A 16,558-nucleotide genomic window follows, 5' to 3' on the forward strand; every position below is an offset into this window, starting at 1 on the left:
CTGGACCTGCCCACTTGGCAAGCAAGGGGCTCGCTTCCCTGCCTCTTGTTCTCACTGAGTCAGTTTCAGCGCCGCACTTCTTCCAGCCCCTTGCTTGCCAAGTGGGCAGGTCAGGTGAATGTCAGCGAGAGCCATGCGGTGTGTAGACTTAGATAGCTGTAAACTTGAGCTAAGTACCTTGATACGATATGTAAGGGCAAGTCAAGTCTACCCCACCCACTAGTAGATGAGCTCCTGCATCTACTAGTGGATAAAACCACGAGTAGTCAGATCTGATTTCTTCTAGATTGCTTTACCTTACTTTGCATTCTCCTTGCTTCTTTCACATAGTACTTGTCGCTACAGTCTTGCAAAAGCTCAGCAAGTTCGCTTTTATTTCTTATCATTCGATAAAGAGGATGGCTCGTGTAGAGCTCTATAAGGCAGACAGCAGCTACTACTGCCTGCCGGATCATCAAGTAGCCGCGCTCACGACATGCCGTAAGCCATGGGCTGCTGGCCGTACGTTGCAACATTAACCGGCATGGGAGCAGCGGCTGAGTAGGGCTGAGGCAGGTAGACAGGCCCCATCTCCTCTTGTACCTTCTTGCCTGCGAGCTTCGGCGCGAGGAGCTTGTAGGCGAGCAGGCCGAGCAGAGCTGCTCCTACCACGCCCCCGATGACGCCTCCGATGATGGCTCCGATGTTCTGACCTCCTGCTGGAGTCGTCGACGAGCTCGCGCTCGCTGGTGTGGACGCTGCTGACGAGGCCCCAACGAGCACGGCAAGCTTGCGCGGGTCTGTCTTCCATGCAAACATCCTGCTGCTGGCAGATAGCAGAGCAGTCTTCTGACCGTTGGAGTAGGAGCCCGCAATGGTGTCGTTGAGGTACATGTCGGCTGTAGTAGCTGACGACGTCGACACGATGAGCAGGGCCGGGCTGCTCCAGGTAGAGTCCAGCACGGACGGTCGGCTGGTGATGGAGTAGGAGTACGCGCCGCCATCTGACACCGACAGGCTCTGCTGGGGTACAGCCTGATCGCCCAATATCTGACCGAAGGAGTCCAGCACGAACACGGGCGAGCCTGGCTCGTGAGGGATCGGAGAGCTGGCGTTGATGGCGTTGGAGCCGTTGGTAGGAGACAGCAGTGAGCTGTCTGAGCTCGGGTCATACCCGTCCATCCTGTCCTGGAAGTAGAGAGGGTCTGCTGGGAACCTCCAAGGCTGGTACGTCACGGGGTAGTTGAGGTTGGCTCTGATCAACCTCTGTGTGAACTTGTCCGTCAGGTCGACCCCGAGGTAAGTCTGCTGGACCAGAGGGCGGTAGGAGTAAGTCGCTCCTCCGACCGCCTCTCCTTGCGCATTGTTGTCAATGAACCTGTTGAGACTCAGCTGGAAGGATGGCCGACTTGTCACCCCGGCTCCTCCCGACAGCACGTGGACGCCAGACACTGCGATCACTCCAGCCGCGTTCATGCTGTACACAGGCAGAGCTGTGAAGCCCGACGAGCCCAGCAGACTTGACCTGACGTTGAGCTGCCAGGAGAAGAAGGCGTTGGGGATGTTGTAGGGCGTGTTGGTCACGTGAGCAGCCGCCGACGTTCCTCTCAGTCTGCGATCATCCGCGGGGACGGTGCCTGAGGCGGGCTGCCGGATCATGATGATCTCCTCGTCGAGCTGTGCCCAGACGTCTTGGTAGCTGCTAGGGGCCTGCAGGATCGAACTGGGAAGGGCGATGGAGCCCAGCTGGGAGATGTACCTCAGTTGGTCGCTGCGTCGGGTCATAAGAGTCACAGAAGACGTTTGCGATGATGTCGTTGGGGTAGGAGAAGTCCATGTGACTGATGCTGCGAGCTTGTGAGGGGCAGGATCAGTGCCTGCTTGAGCTCGAGAGACTTGGAGGAGGTTGCCGTTGATGTTGTCTATCCTCATAATCTCGTTGTCGATTACGAAGCTGTCGCCGGCTCGGAACCCGGAGGCGTCGAAGAGGATGATGCGCGTAACCGTCGAGTCAATGTCTAGAGCAAGCTTTGACCTGGCGTAGCTCTTCTTGGAGACTGGTAGCAGCTGAAAGGTGTCGTACACGTCATACAAGTAAGAATCACCTTCACCTAAGTTTGGGCTATATCCTCCTGACGTGAACTTGAGGCGGACTTCGTTCTCAGAGGATGAGATGACTTGTGCCGTCCCGCCTTCTTGATTGCCGTTATACCACGAGAACAAGACGCTGTCACCGGGAGATAGTGCGGTACCGTTGATGACGTCAAACCTCTCGTACTTGTACAGGGCTGATGTGTCTTTTTTGAATTGAAATTGAATCCAAGAAGAAGTGAATAGAGTCACATCAAGATAGTAATTTCCGACGACCTGCACTTGAAACACTCCATATGTCTTAGTTTCCACATCAATGATATACACGAAGTCTCCAGGGGAATAGAAGTCCGAGACTTGAGTGGACAAGTATATGGTATAGGTAGCCCATAGATCAGTCATTTCATAAGTCGAGTTGAGGCGCCTCAGACCTTCAGTTTTCACAAGGTAATCTTTATAACCTGAACCGCAAGATGGACTTTGATGATCAGGTACATCAGGTATTACAAGTTCTACGGTGATGATACCTGCATTGATTCCTGTAATTTTGAAAATTGTGCCCCAACCATTCACGATGTCTCCAACTACAAAGTCTGAAGTCCTTGTCATGGTCAGCTCTAAACCACTAGCACCAGTGCAATACGGAGGGTTGAGGTAAGCTGGCTGAGCAATGGTCTGCACAAGCGCTCCAGCTGAGACGCTGCGTGCCTGTGGATTCCCAAGCCACTTAGGGATCAATTCTCGACGCACACTGCCGTCAGACTGATACTCCATCACATCTATGTACTCCATTCCGGCTTGGCTATCATAGTTGATGGCCCACAAGAGATCTCCAGCTTGAAGTCCGTAAGTGTTGGAGAAGTTCGCGTTCGTTGCGGTCGAACTGATATCGTGCTCGAGGACGCGAGGGTTGAATAGAAGATTCACAGATACTCCTGTATAAAATGTGGATTGACCCTTGTTCGACTGGAATTGAGCTCTTTCAACCGTCAGGTTCTGATAGAGATGCTGCGATACGTTAGCCGTCTCAGTGCTCAACACCAACATCGCCTCAAAATTGGAAAGATAGTAATCATATATCAGCAGATAGTCGCCTGGTTGAAAGCCTGACGACTGTGTATCCTTCACTGGGTCCATGACACGTAGAACAGTGTCTTGAGATGTGAGATCTTCCAACAATATCATATTCGATCTGTAGATGGAAGGGATTTCACTCGAGTCAAAAGGGGTGGTGCTTGCTGATCTCATTGTTAGCTTCACCAGCACTCCCGTCGGGTACGATGACGCAGATGTTCCTACCTGCGCTCGCTTGACGGTAAGTGTATTGCCGGATATCGAAGTGACTGTCATGGTCTCGCCCAGCACCTGGATGAAGGCCCCCAGGTAGAGGAGGCTCGCGTCTGACACAGAGAAGGTGGTTTGACTGGCTGTCACGGCTTCCAATAGAACAATGGGATACTGTTGCAAAAGAAGGACGTAGCCCACCGCCTTGTACGCCACGTGACTACTTGCGATCGTCCCTCCTTGTGCTCGTAGGACAGTCAGCGACGAGGCTCCTACGGCAGTGACGTACATGACCTCCTTCTCTACCTGGATGTATCTGCCCGACGTGAACTTGCCGGCGTTCGACACGTCAATGCTGGTCGCGTCCCTTGCGACGCTCTTGAGCAGCACGGAGCCCGGGTTGAAGGTCCTGACAACGGTGCCTGCGGCGAAGGTCGAGGCTATGCTGGAGTTCAGCGCGCCTCGAGTGACCGTGAGAGTGCTCTGCTGGACGCTGATCGCGTCCACGAGCAGGACTTCATCTACGAGTCGGATATAGTCGCCCACCTTGAAGCCCGACACTGATTGCACCTCCAGCACAGCCGACCTGGAGCTCTGCAGGAGCCGACGAGCCGCCTGGTCTCTGAGAGCCACAAGAGTCGTGACAGGGAAGTTGCTGAACGAGCCGTAGACTGCGTTGATGAAGCCGGGTCTGAACAGATAGTCCACTCCGGTAACCTGGCCCGCCAGGTTGCGGACAGAGCTCTGATCGAAGGACAAGTCGCCCGGCCAGTAGAGAGGGCCCGGCTGAAGGGCGTCTGAGCTGGGGCTGTCGGTGAAATAGAGTAGAATCTCCGCGCACGGATACGCTTGTCCGGCATCCGAAGGAAACTCGAGCCTCAGCGGGTTAGGCGTGCTGGGAGAGAAGCCGAAGCCCGCGTTGAGCAGGACTGGCTGCTGGGTCCGAGCATCCCACCCGATGGCTGCCAGCGCCTCATCAGCGACCACGCTCGACAGCGAGGCATCAAGCACTGTCGACAGGTAGGAGGGACAGTTGTCGGCCGCGCAGGTGCGGGCGGAGCAAGGGAACGTAGCACATGCGCTGCACTGCGAGGAGCCTGAGCAGGAAGGCAGCGGGTTGAGCTCTGCTTGCGAGTAGGCGCTGGTGCAGAGTTTGGAGCCCGGGCAGAGAGACTTGACAACAAACGACCCGCTGCTGCAAGTCGGCTGGACGTTTGCGGCCCCCTGGTTGAGCTCTGGCAGCGAGACGTTCCTCACGAGCTCGACCCGAGACGCGACCATCCCACTTCTCGGGTAAGCGCCGAGAGTGGGAGCTGGGCATGCCGGCAGCGACCCAGACGAGGAAACGAGCTTGATGCTCGGAGCGGTCAAGTAGCCGGATCCTGCGTTGATGACTTTGAGCACGTACTGGTAGGGAGCAGCGTCGGCAGCGAAGCCCTTGCTGGCTGCTGTCGAGCTCGCAGACGGGCCGTTGGTGTAGGGGTCCGCGCTGGTGTCGATGTAGTCGAGCAAGACCTCTGCCTGCACTCCGCCTGAGGGGGGAGGCTCCACGAGGACGCGCGGGGGCTGACAGAGCGAGGCGGACGCGAACGTCTCGTTGCCTGTGATCTTGAAGATCAAGGAGCCTCGCGGGCCTTGGAAGCCCTGGCTGCGTCTTGCCGTGTAGACGTTGCTGGAGGAGTACGCCGACGGCCCGCTCGACACGCGCATCTGCAGCGTCTTGCGCGTCCTGTAGTCTCCTGCTGCTCCGTCCGCCGGCGAGCAGACTTGCAGCCCGTCGCGGTTGCTGGGCGAGAAGAAGGCGCTGCTCGCTACCGACTGCTCGCACGAGCCCGAGCACTCTCCGCTCACCGTTGCCTCCACCTGAAGCTCTGAGGCAGTGCACACCTGGTTGGCGATGGAGTTGGCGTTCTTGTCAGCACAGGCGCTGCTGGAGCATCCGCTGCAGCTGAAGGTCGCGATGGGTCTGGAGCCCGAGCTCTGGTATCCGTATCCCTCGTGGGTGATGAGAGCTCCGTCGAGAGTCAGGCCTGTCTGCTGTGCCACAGTGCCTGAGGCTATGACGAAGCCCGAGTAGACGTTGGTGCCCTGGTACGCCGTGTTGAGCGAGAAGAAGGAAGGCTTGCAGAGCGTCTGCTGGCTGCTGCTGAGGTCCGCAAAGTCTTGTCGGTAGCTCTTGACCGCCCCTCTGACGCTAAACTCCATGTCGACAACGATGGGGATGTTGGCGTACCCTTGACCCTGCTGTACGATCTCGTAGCTCGGAAGGCTCGCGCCCGCAGCTTGGGAGACTTTGATCTTGAGCACCTGCCCTCCTGGCCGCTGCGGAGAGCTGAACACCAGCACCGACCCATCGCAGCTGAAGAGATTAGTCACGGTCGTAGGCCCGTTGTAGTGCACTACCCCATCCTCACCGCTTACAAGCCTCGACCCCGAGACAGGAAAGGACCAGGTGGGGACCGCCACGGCGTTGGCATGAGCGTCGACCAGACCTTTGGCGTTGATAGCTGACGGGCTTATCTTCACGCTTGTGAACCCGAACGCAAACCCCGACACCCCCTGCTGGGGGACCGTCACTGCTGTGACTCGAGAGCTGTTCCACGAGCCGCCTGCCCTCAGCATCGTCTGCGTGACTGCAGTGCTGCAAGCCTTGTTGAAGCCGACCACCACCGGCGAGTCCATGGTAGAGTGGAAGGCGGGAGCCTTCGACGATGACGTCAGCAGCGCCGACTGCATGCCAGTGTACGAAGAGGCTCTCGAGCCGGCCATGTGAACGTCTGAGGTCGCGAAGCCTAGGATCGCCCGGGCGCTGCCGTCTGTGCACGGCAGGGTCACAGCTGGCGGATACTCGTACCCGGACCCTCCGTCGATGACCTCGATCGAGGTGACGCCGCCGTTGGCAGCTGTTTGAGCCCTCGCGGTCCTGCCCGAGGGCGGAGGCTCGATGGTGATGGGTCCTGTGCAAGACGACGACGGTAGAGACGTCACGACTATCGCAGCCACGTATCCTGTTCCGACCTCAGCGTTGGACTTCCTCGCATCATATCGCTTGTAGAGAGCGACCGCGGGGAAGACGGTCGAGTGCAGGCCAGTAAGGGAGTCGAAGTGATCTCGCTGGGGGTGGTACATCATCAGGTTGGAGTCTGCTGTCACCCGCAGACGAGAGGTGAAGTTGTGAGACAAGTGCGCTATGGCAAAGGCGTCACAAGGCGTGTTTGAGTTGAGGTTCGTAAGCGTCACGGTAGGCGGGAAGAAGTACCCTCTGCCCGCGCTGGTGAGGGAGATGCTGGTGATGGACCCTCTGCTGACAGTCGCGATTGCCATAGCCTGAGAGCATAGAGAGCTGTCGGACGAACAGACCGGGGTGTTGGTCAGCCCATCAGTCACCCCGTCCTTGTCGGGACTGGAGATGGTGACCTGGACGTTGGCGCTGCAGCTTGTTCCTGGAGTCACGATCTCGATCCGCTCGATGCCTGACCTCTGCCCCTCGAGCATGAACACGCCCGACAAGCTCCTGCCAGAGGTGCAGGTGCCGTAGAACCTCCCGGGTCGGAGATAGCCCGTACCCCAAGTAGAAGGAGGAGCAAACACAGGCACGCTCCCTCCGACGCTTGTCATGGTCTCAGCATGGTTGACCGTCACCCCGTCGGACGCCTGGGGTCTCTCGATGTCGCTTCCCTGGATGGTGCAGGTGTCGCCTGACGACATGGCACCGCCGAGCACAAGCATCCGCGAAGCAGCAGAGCCCGCTAGCCTGACGTTGCGAAAGCTGACGGGCGTCGCGAACTGAAACCTCGTCCTCTCTCGGATGGTCTTGGAGGCGTCATCTGTAGAGGGAGTGACGAACGCGTTGGGGTTGCTGGGGACCGACTTGAACCGGTAGCCGGGGATGCTGATGCTGACGCTCTCGCCCTGTCGGATCCACTTGCCCTTCGCCACCTGCAGCTGCAGCTGCGTGTAGATGGTGTAGGGCTTGTTGGCCAGGTCGATGCTTCTAGGCTTGTTGCCCTTGAGGTCTGCCACCCAGTAGACGCCGCCTGCTCCCTGCTTGATGACGTACTCGCTGGACCCGATCATCGCTGTCATGCCGGTGTACCGACCGACCTGCTCCTTGGGCACGACCTGACAGTCGCTCAAGAAGGAAGTCGGAAACTCTTCCGCCACCACAAAGCATTGTCTAGCTGGGTTGTAGTCGAGGATAGACTGGGTGACAACGGTGCTCGTCACGTTGGTCAAGGAGACGTCAAACACTGGAAGCTCAAGCTGCTGGACTGTCGAGGGCAGGCCGACACTTGGCTTGAGCGAGGTGGTGATGGTGGGGATGGACGTGTATCCGCTGCCTTGAGACGTGAGGCTGGCACTCGCCACAGAGACAAGCACTCGCAGCTGGGTGTTCTTCCCGGACACGGTCGCATACGGATATCCGGAGTACAGCCCGGGGGCAGTGACATGCACAGCTGGGCTGGTGCTGTAGAGAGAAGAGATGGTAGCATTCGCCGGCAGGACTTGGTAGGTAGCATCGAAGACGATCGTGTCACCAGCTGCCAACAAGCTGCCTGACACGTACTGGACTCCCACCACCTGGTACAGCAGCGTCCCTGTTGCCTGATCGGTCGCGCCAGATGCCACAAACGTCGGCGCGGCTCCTGATACTCCCGAGCTCTCCGAGTATCTCCCGCTGATGACCACAAGGCCCCCGTGCCGCACTCGCACGCTTGTGACCTGACCGCCGGCTGTCACCGTGTGCTGATTGTTGCGGCACTTGAGCTGCATGCCGACATAGTCCGACGGTTGAAGGAGGTTGACGCTGGTGTTCCTGTAGCAGATGTCCTGCGTGTACCCTAACGACGACGAGGCTCCGTTGGTCACCTTGGTCAGCACCAGCGTCTTCGATGGACCCCCGAAGGTGATGTCGCTGTCCGGAAGGCCCCACGGGCAGGACACGCGGCTCCAGCACAAGTCCTTGTTCTTGTTGTAGCCATCGTCATCCCGCGACAGCACAAACAAGCCGTCCACGTCTCCGTCTCCTGACCGATGCCTGTTCCCGTCCGCCACCCAGCCGTTGCTGATGTATGCTCGAGCGCGATCTTCCTGGTAGTAGTTGAGCTCCCACTCCAGCTGCGTGGTGAAGGTGGTGAAGGCCGGGTTGGGCGACGACGTCACGCCGAAGATGGGACCCGTGACAACGTCGTAGGCAGGCAGGTTGACGAGGAGCGTGTCGCCTTCGTAGAGGTTATGCTCGGGAGTGACCGTGAACACGACATCTCTGCTGGGCTGCTCCTGGAGCTGCATGCTGGACTTTGCTCGGACCTCGTAACCACTGTCTAGCGTCGCAGACACAAATGATAAACCCGACGTGACCGTCAGAGCTTGAGCGCTGGCGGCAGTGCCCTGGTTGACCAGCTGCAGCTGGACTGTGTAGATAGAGTGATCGTAGACGATCGCTTCTGCTTGCGCGCCGCTCCCGGAGCCCGAGGGGTCGACGATCAAGACTCGAGGACGCATCGTGTAGCCTGAGCCAGGCGCTGTCAGGCTGATGGACGTGACGGCACCGGAGATCACGGTCGCGGCTGCTGAGGCAGAGCTGCCGGCAGCAAACACTACCCCAGCAGCTGTGCATGTCGGCTTCGTCCAGAACTCAGCTCCAGGCGTAACGTCGCATATGATCACACTAGCATACTGATACCCCGACCCTCCCGCTGTGACCTCCACCTTGTACAGGCCCTTGGATCGGCGAGCATTGACGTTGTAGAACGGGTCGTAGACGGAAGATGAGTACTGCGTTGACGCCCCGGTGTACGAGATCTGTATCGTGTTGTCGAGGTACTTGCATACGCTGTTGAACACAGCCGCAGGCGCTATCCCGTTGGCGCGATGCTTGTTGGTAGCGGCATTGACAACCTGGCCGTTCCTAGCTATCGTACATGGGATGTCCGATGATCCAGCGTTCTTCATGCTGACAAACGATCCGACTGTGATAGTCTGACCCGAGGTGAGAGGATAGTTAGGCTGTAGCTCCATCGTCAACCAGACTGTGCTGCCTGTCACATTCGATCCCGACCTGATGTTGGACGATATGAACTTGCGATCTGAGATGTAGCCCGCACACCCTGACGGCTCAGACGTGTAGCCGGCTACCTTCCTGGTCACATCATTGTTGCAGAGATACGACTGAGCTCCTCGGTACACGGCAGGTGCAGACGGTGAATCTACTGTCAGCGAGACCTGAGGGCAGGTCGCTTGTCCTGTCTTGACGTTGGTGAGCTGGAAACAAAACTTGTACTTGGAGTTCTGCTGCAGCGACTGTGACGGGCCCAGCTGAAACTGTATCGTTGACTTGTCATACGTCGCGTAGTTGTCTTGCGGGCTAGCCCCAACTGTCTGGAACAGCCCGCTGGTAAGAGGCGATACCCCATACTCATCGTACAAGGCTACTTTGGTACCGGAAGAGAACATGTCCAAGCCCGTCAGAGTGAAGGTCGTCGGCGCATTGATAGACTTGCTGGGTCTCAAGGTAATGCAAACAGGGTTGACAGCTCCAGGAGCCGGACTCAACTGCCCGATGTCATACTTGTTGAGCAGCTGCCTCGTCAAGTAGAGAGCGTGCAAGTCTTTGCGCATCGGTGACGCCATAAGCTGTGGGCTCGACAGCTTGTTCTCAGCAAACTGACATGACACGGAGACAGAAGGGCTGGCCTGCTCCGTCACGCCATTCGTCAAGGTGTAACTCCATGCATATGTCCAGCCAGCATGCATGCAATTAGACGGTCGACCCTTGACAGGCAGCTGGCAAGCTCCTGGAGCAAGAGTGACTACGAGCACTCCTCGTGCTTTGTCCCAGCTCGACTTCTGGATGTTGGGGAAGTACTGGTCTGTGATGGCAGCAGCAGACAAGGACGTCACGGCTGTGTCGGCTCCTGTGAGACCAGAGATGGTGATCTGAGGACTGTAGACGGAGCTCAACAGGTCCATGTTAGACCTCAAGGTGACGGTAATGACGTTCTTCTCCTGCACGACCGAGGTTGACTGGGCGATAACTCGAGTCAGGAAGCTGTAATCGTACGTCTTGAGCACGCACACGTCTCCGTCTGTCTCACCGTCCTCGAGGGCTCTATCGACACGGTTCTGCACCATGTTGACCGTCTGCGTGACCAAGCGGTTGCCAGGGCCAACACCAGAGAAGCTCATGGTCACTGATTGACAAGGGTTGGAGACCTTGGGGTTCTTCAGCCTGAGAGCGAACACAATGTCCTGCTGCTGAGGGATCGAGTAGTACATCTGACTCGCAACATCGTCCTGGTTGACGGTCAGGACGGCTGATCCAGACGACCAGCTTGTCGTATGATGGAGTGTACCTCCCGTAATCTGGTCGATGAAGTGAGCTGTTGGCGGATCAGACTCGGGCTGTAGCTGCATCAAGCTCCAGTCGTATGACGGACAAGCCTTCACGAACAGCGCGGTTGTCGTTTGAGATCCCTGTAGGCCTGAGATAGTAATCTGGGCCAGGTTGTTCTGACCTTGGGTGTTGGAGAGCGTGGAGACACGAAAGTTGCTTCTCAGCGTCACGCAGATGTAGTTGGCAACGTCAGGACGGGTAGTCGATTGTCCGATCTTGTACTTGATAAACCCAGGACTCAGCACCGTGCCGACTGTGTTGCCGATGTTCTCCACAGCCTCCGCGCTCACCACGTCTCCTCCTTTCTGCATACTGACAGTCATCGAGCACGCCGGGTGAGCCAAGTCCAGGTTCCGCCAAGTCCATGACAGAGCGTAAGTACCGCGAGCAACGAGACTCAAGCTGCTCGCCACAGTGATCTTGAGAGGTCCCCCGCCACTCCAGTCCAGCCTTGAGCCTGGCCAGTAGTCGGCAAGGTCGACCTCGCTCGGGTTTCCAGTACATGTGTCGGTCAGCGGCGTCCCGCCGTTGAGCCTGTTGCTGACTAGAGAGACATAGGCTGAGTTGCTCTGGGAGCCACAGAGGCCCTGAATGCTGATGACCGACCCTACCTCGACGTTGAAGTTGGGCCGGAGCGTCACAAAGAGGTTGGTCAGTGAGCCAGGGTCGCTTGAGCTTTGAAACATCGACACCCTCAGCTTCTTGCCCACCACCTCCAAGATCCTCGACGACGAGTCAAACGAGGTCGGCGCAACCGTGATCGCTACAGACTTGGGTAGCGTACAGAAGTCATTGGTCAGACACGCCTGCCCGGACATTGACACTTTGAGGTCTCGAGACGACTGAGGGTTGCCACCCGTCACAAGACTGAAGGAGAAGGTCAGCACCTCTCCAGCTTGGATGTAATGCCCGGGTATGAGCTGAAAGGTCAGGGTCCCGTCAGCCTTGAAGTCTGCTGAGCCGACGGTGTTGGCGGTGGTGGACGTTCGAAACCTCGCAGGCATCAAGTCCTGCACGGGGCTTGAGCCTTGGCATTGACACTTGTTCTGAAAGAGCCGCACGGGCTGACTGGTGGTAGAGGCTCCCGTCAGTCCGGTGAGAGTGATGGTGGTGGGATTGACGCCAGCCGAGTAGAGGGTGGCCGAGCTGATCAGAGTGACGGTGATGCAGACAGCTTGATTGGGCCCATCGTTGTTGCCTGACGCTGCCGCATAGACGAAGGCTGGAGGAGCTACGGTGCCGACGGCTCCTGCTCCTTTCCTGGTAGGGATGGGAGGCAGGTCCGTACCAAACCTCACTGAGCGATACTGGTCGAAGGGAACTTGATACACCAGGAGATCGCTAGTGCAAGGCGTCGACGGAAAGTCACTGATCGCCCTCACCGCACAGCCTCGTGAAGATCCAGATGCCTGATACACGGCCACATTCGCTAGCTGATACCAGTGCTCGTCTATCCCTCCGATGGGCGGGAGAGGGCCCAGCCCGTTCTGCTTGCCGTGAACGTCATAGTTCTGATACAAGGAGACCTTGCTGATGTACACGCCTGTGATGGGCTGGGATGAGGACATGAGGAGACGGAGCGTCTCTTTCTGTGAGTCCCAATGACACATGGAGAAGGAGTTTGCTTGGAGCTGCTTGAGATCGAAAGCGTTCGACGAAAGGTCCTGGGTGATCCCAAAGCATCCTCCCACTCCCGGACCAGCCTCGAGCGAAGACTGGCTTGACACAGGGAGACCTGCAGCCCATGGCTTGGACACGCTCTCAGATATGGTGACGACTTGACCTTGCTTCATCCACATGACGCTTGTCTCTGCGCTGCCAGATCTGTATGCGCCGAAGAGGTTTGATCCTCCTGAAAAGCGCGGGAGATAAACTTCGATGACGGTATCCGATGCAAGAATGTCACTCCCTTCGCTCCAAGCTCCCAGTGACCCCCAGTAGATCTTGAGGTCTGTCGCTTTGAGGTCTGACGCGCCTCCTTCCATCTGAAGCTGAGCCGTCTCTGCGACTGTGTACTTCATCCCAGACTGCGAGACGACAGCAGCATGCGCAGGACAGCTGATGGAGAGGACAAGCAGCAAGATCGCCTGAGAAATTGTCATTGTTTGCTTTCAATGCAATCGAAACAAGAGCACCTCTCGCACACGAATATTGGCCAGCATGGGTACAAGTGCAGCACACTCGTGAGAAGCGTGTGATTCCTTTCTGCGTTGAGATAGAATCAGTGATTCATTGCCTGAGGTAGAGGGACCCATGTTACATCCTTCTCCCTTTTTCTTCTTGTGTTCCAACCATCACAACATTTCAATGATTTTCTAATAGCATCCTCACTCATAGTTTCATTCTTATCTCTCGGATGATACCATCAGCCTAGCTCCTGAACTCGAACAAAGCTTAGAGTTCAGTCTTACATCCTAGATCGCCTGCACTCTTGACTCTACCTCATGACTCATGTACATTCTCCTTGTCTCCCCCACACACACATGCATTCCCAACCCGGTACCCTGCTTATAAGTAGGTCCGGCTCCCCATCCGTCCGAAATGGTCACTGTAAAAAATGTAACCGAGACCCCTTCAACCCCAGTGATTTCTTAAGTGACACACCAATTGAAATCGCCCTAGGTGTGTCCCCTGCATATCCAGCGCAACGGTCCTCTGTCTACTTCTGATGTTACTTTCGCTGGCCCGGTGAAGAAAATCCTAGGTGACTATCTCATGCGATTTCTTAAGTGACAGACTAATTGAAATCGCCCTAGGTGTGTCCCCTGCATATCCAGCACAACGGTCCTCTGTCTACTTCTGATGTTACTTTCGCTGGCCCGGTGAAGAAAATCCTAGGTGACTATCTCATGCGATTTTATAAGTGAGAGACTAATTGAAATCGCCCTAGGTGTGTCCCCTGCATATCCAGCGCAACGGTCCTCTGTCTACTTCTGATGTTCGCCGTGATGTAAAAAACAGAAAAAAAACAGAGGCAAGTAGACAGAGGACCGTTGCGCTGGATATGCAGGGGACACGCCTAGGGCGATTTCAATTAGTCTCTCACTTATAAAATCGTGTGAGATAGTCAGCTCTGTTCAGCGATATCAAAAAACAGAGGGGGGTAATAAATGACCACAGTAGATGTGCGCGGGACCCAAACAAAGTAATTGTTGGAGGCAACGAATATGTGGCTGATGGAATTGTAACGAATGCACCTTTGTAGAGATCTGTTCACCCGGTGGCGGCGCTACACAAGATGAACTTCAAGAAACGTCTTTCAGATGTGAAGTACCATACATTTCAGATATTAAATAGCTTACGAGTTGAAGCATCAAAGAATTATGAACCTTTTCCCTGGTTCAACCAGATATAAGAGTGATATAGACACATGCAGCGAATGTGATCTTTAGCTTCATCTGAATATTAATTCAGCTTAGAGGGAAGATGCTGTTAATGACATTGACGCAACACGACTCTCGCCTCTTCTCTTCATGAGATCGTTCAACTGAATCACCATTGAATCCCCAGATCGGAGATCAGGTCAGGCTTTCAACAGCTGGATCATTCAAGAGTGCAGAATTGTGTCCGAGTGCGATCTACATTTTCAGATTGATCTCAACAACTGGAGTACTGCGACTACGACATCAAGTCACTTCGACCTCAAATGGATCGAGACTCCTCCTACGACATCGTCGTCGCCCTAGAAGCATAGCACACTCATCACCAGGGACTCGAGCAGGGAGCTGAGAAAATCCTTGCCAAGCGCACCCATTTACGTGGTCCCCTACATGTGCGGGCACGGTGTGCGGTATGAGCCTTTGGTAATATACAGGGGCTCAAGTGTTTAGAGGACAATCTTTTTGTTGCAAACCCACCTGTATTTGTACACGTAATCTACAAATGAACGAAAGCTAAGGTGTGAGTATTCTAGAGATTGGTATAAAGGAACACTAGGAACTCAAATCACTATACCATGAAATCTTGTCTCAAATCACTATACCATCAATCACTGTACCATGAAATCTTGTCTCAATCCTTCTAGATCCCATGAAGTCTTGCAAGGTACGCAATTTGTAGTTTGGGGAAACTATTCGAGTTTGATGTCAGGATGCAAGTTTCTTTATTTGCCTTCATAGAAACCTAAAGAATACATTAAAATGTCTCTTCACCATTGTTGTCCTTCAAAATTCAAGACACGTCAGGGCCTCAGCTCCATCTGTGGTAGCCTAAACCTTGATTTTGAAAGGTCGGTTCTACTACAAACTGACTTCTTACAGTGAAGCCATCTGCACTTACTGGGGATCCCTGTACCAGAAGCGGAGCTGCTTGTTGTGCAGGCGGCTCAAGGGTGACATACCTATTCTCCTCATTCCTTCTGTTCCTCTCCTTGTAGACCATCCAGCCGATAGCCACCAGCACCAGCCCTGCTCCCACTGACCCGATGGCGATCCCTGCGATCGCGCCCGAGGACAGAGCAGGCGGCGGTATCAATGATATGCTGAAAGATGTAGCGTTGGGGATGCTCCTCTGCGAGAAAGCCACGTTCAATCTCGTCAACGTCTGAGATGCGTTGGCTTGTACTGACTCGACAAAGCCCGAGGGGTTGTCCACCTTCAAGTCTGCCGAGAAAGAGAGAGATTGGTTGGACCGTCGTTGCACGTATCCGATGACCGTCGGGCTGTTGACATCGGCGACGTTGAGTCTGAGTCCCTCCGCCAGCGCTTGCTTGATCTGGTCGAAGTTGGAGCTGAAGAAGGTGTCTGACATGGGCGAGACGACCTGCAATCGAACCGCAAAGCCGGAGGCCGAGCTTGAGGCTGTGTAAGTAGGTGGAGCAGCTGGGGCTGAAGGCGGACTTGGAGCTCCACCTCCACCTCCACCACCGCCGCCGCCTCCACCTCCTCCTCCACTGCCTCCACCACCACCGCTGCCACCTCCTGATGGAGAAGGCGGTGGTGGAGGAACATTCGGAGAGGGAGGAGAAGGAGATGAAGGAGAAGAAGGAGGAGTAGGTGAAGGAGCTGGAATAGGAGAAAGTGGAGTAGGAGAGGGCGAGGGCGAGGGCGAGAGAGGGGATGGAGTGGATAAGCCAATCGTCGAGCTTGTGGTCAAACCAGTCGACGAAGAAGCCGGAGAAGATGAATCGCTATTCGAGGGAGGATTTGCACCAAGAGGAGTAAACCCCGAAAAATGATCGATCAAAGCCTCCAAGACCGGAGGAGTCGCGTTCGGTCTTGGGGTAGAAATCTGTCGCTCCCACGGATTCAATGACGATGAGTTGTAGTAGAACACGTAGGGTCGAAGATTCGCTGGTATCTTGTCAGGATTGTACGGGATGCTGATGGTTATCGGCTTCTTGAACCGAAGACCAGCTGGAGTAAAGATGATCACGGGCCCAGCTGGTACGAGCGTCTCCGTAGTCCCTTGAGATAGGTTAAGACTTGACGCGTCGTAGACCGCCACGCTGATGGTCTGAGACCCCAGCAGAGCCCCAGCTGGAAAGCTGACCGAGAGCCCGCCCGATCCTGAGATAGTTGCTGCCTCACCTGGCGCAATGGACTTTGTTTGCACCTGAGAAGGAGTTCCCAGACTCTGAGAGCAGCCTGGCCCGAACTGCCCCGCATTGCAGACACAATATTTATCTGTGACCACACCGTAGCATTTGTATTGACAGTCGCTGCCGTACAGTGCGATCCCTTGGCCGTCCTTCCCGCAAGAGCTGGGTGCGAGGGCGACTGTGGCGAGGCCGCTTGTGAGGTTTGCATTGTAGACCAGATAGGAAGGAGCAAAGCTCACACAGTCCGAGCACACAGCGCCAAGCGTGAT

General features: G+C 55.9%; 2 protein-coding genes across 2 annotated transcripts; both read right to left on the minus strand.

Annotated features, from left to right (window-relative positions):
• Window positions 1–266: 266 nt before the first annotated feature.
• GUITHDRAFT_119428 (hypothetical protein) lies at window positions 267–12,852 on the minus strand (the record flags this gene model as incomplete). The annotated part of the gene is made up of 2 exons (XM_005821345.1): window positions 267–339; window positions 473–12,852. 2 exons carry the CDS (start codon window positions 12,850–12,852, stop codon window positions 267–269), a joined length of 12,453 nt encoding a protein of 4,150 aa, XP_005821402.1.
• A 2,049-nt stretch (window positions 12,853–14,901) lies between these two features.
• GUITHDRAFT_155749 (hypothetical protein) lies at window positions 14,902–15,524 on the minus strand. The gene has a single exon (XM_005821346.1). It carries the CDS (start codon window positions 15,497–15,499, stop codon window positions 14,939–14,941), a length of 561 nt encoding a protein of 186 aa, XP_005821403.1. The 5' UTR covers window positions 15,500–15,524; the 3' UTR covers window positions 14,902–14,938.
• Window positions 15,525–16,558: the final 1,034 nt, after the last annotated feature.

The sequence above is a fragment of the Guillardia theta genome (assembly GCF_000315625.1).
Source record: "Guillardia theta CCMP2712 unplaced genomic scaffold GUITHscaffold_146, whole genome shotgun sequence".
In the NCBI taxonomy this organism is placed as follows: Eukaryota; class Cryptophyceae; order Pyrenomonadales; family Geminigeraceae; genus Guillardia; species Guillardia theta.

Bases quoted from the DNA above. Each gene is read 5' to 3' on its own strand.
- GUITHDRAFT_155749 (XM_005821346.1), bottom strand. From the start codon at position 15,499: ATGTCAGACACCTTCTTCAGCTCCAACTTCGACCAGATCAAGCAAGCG.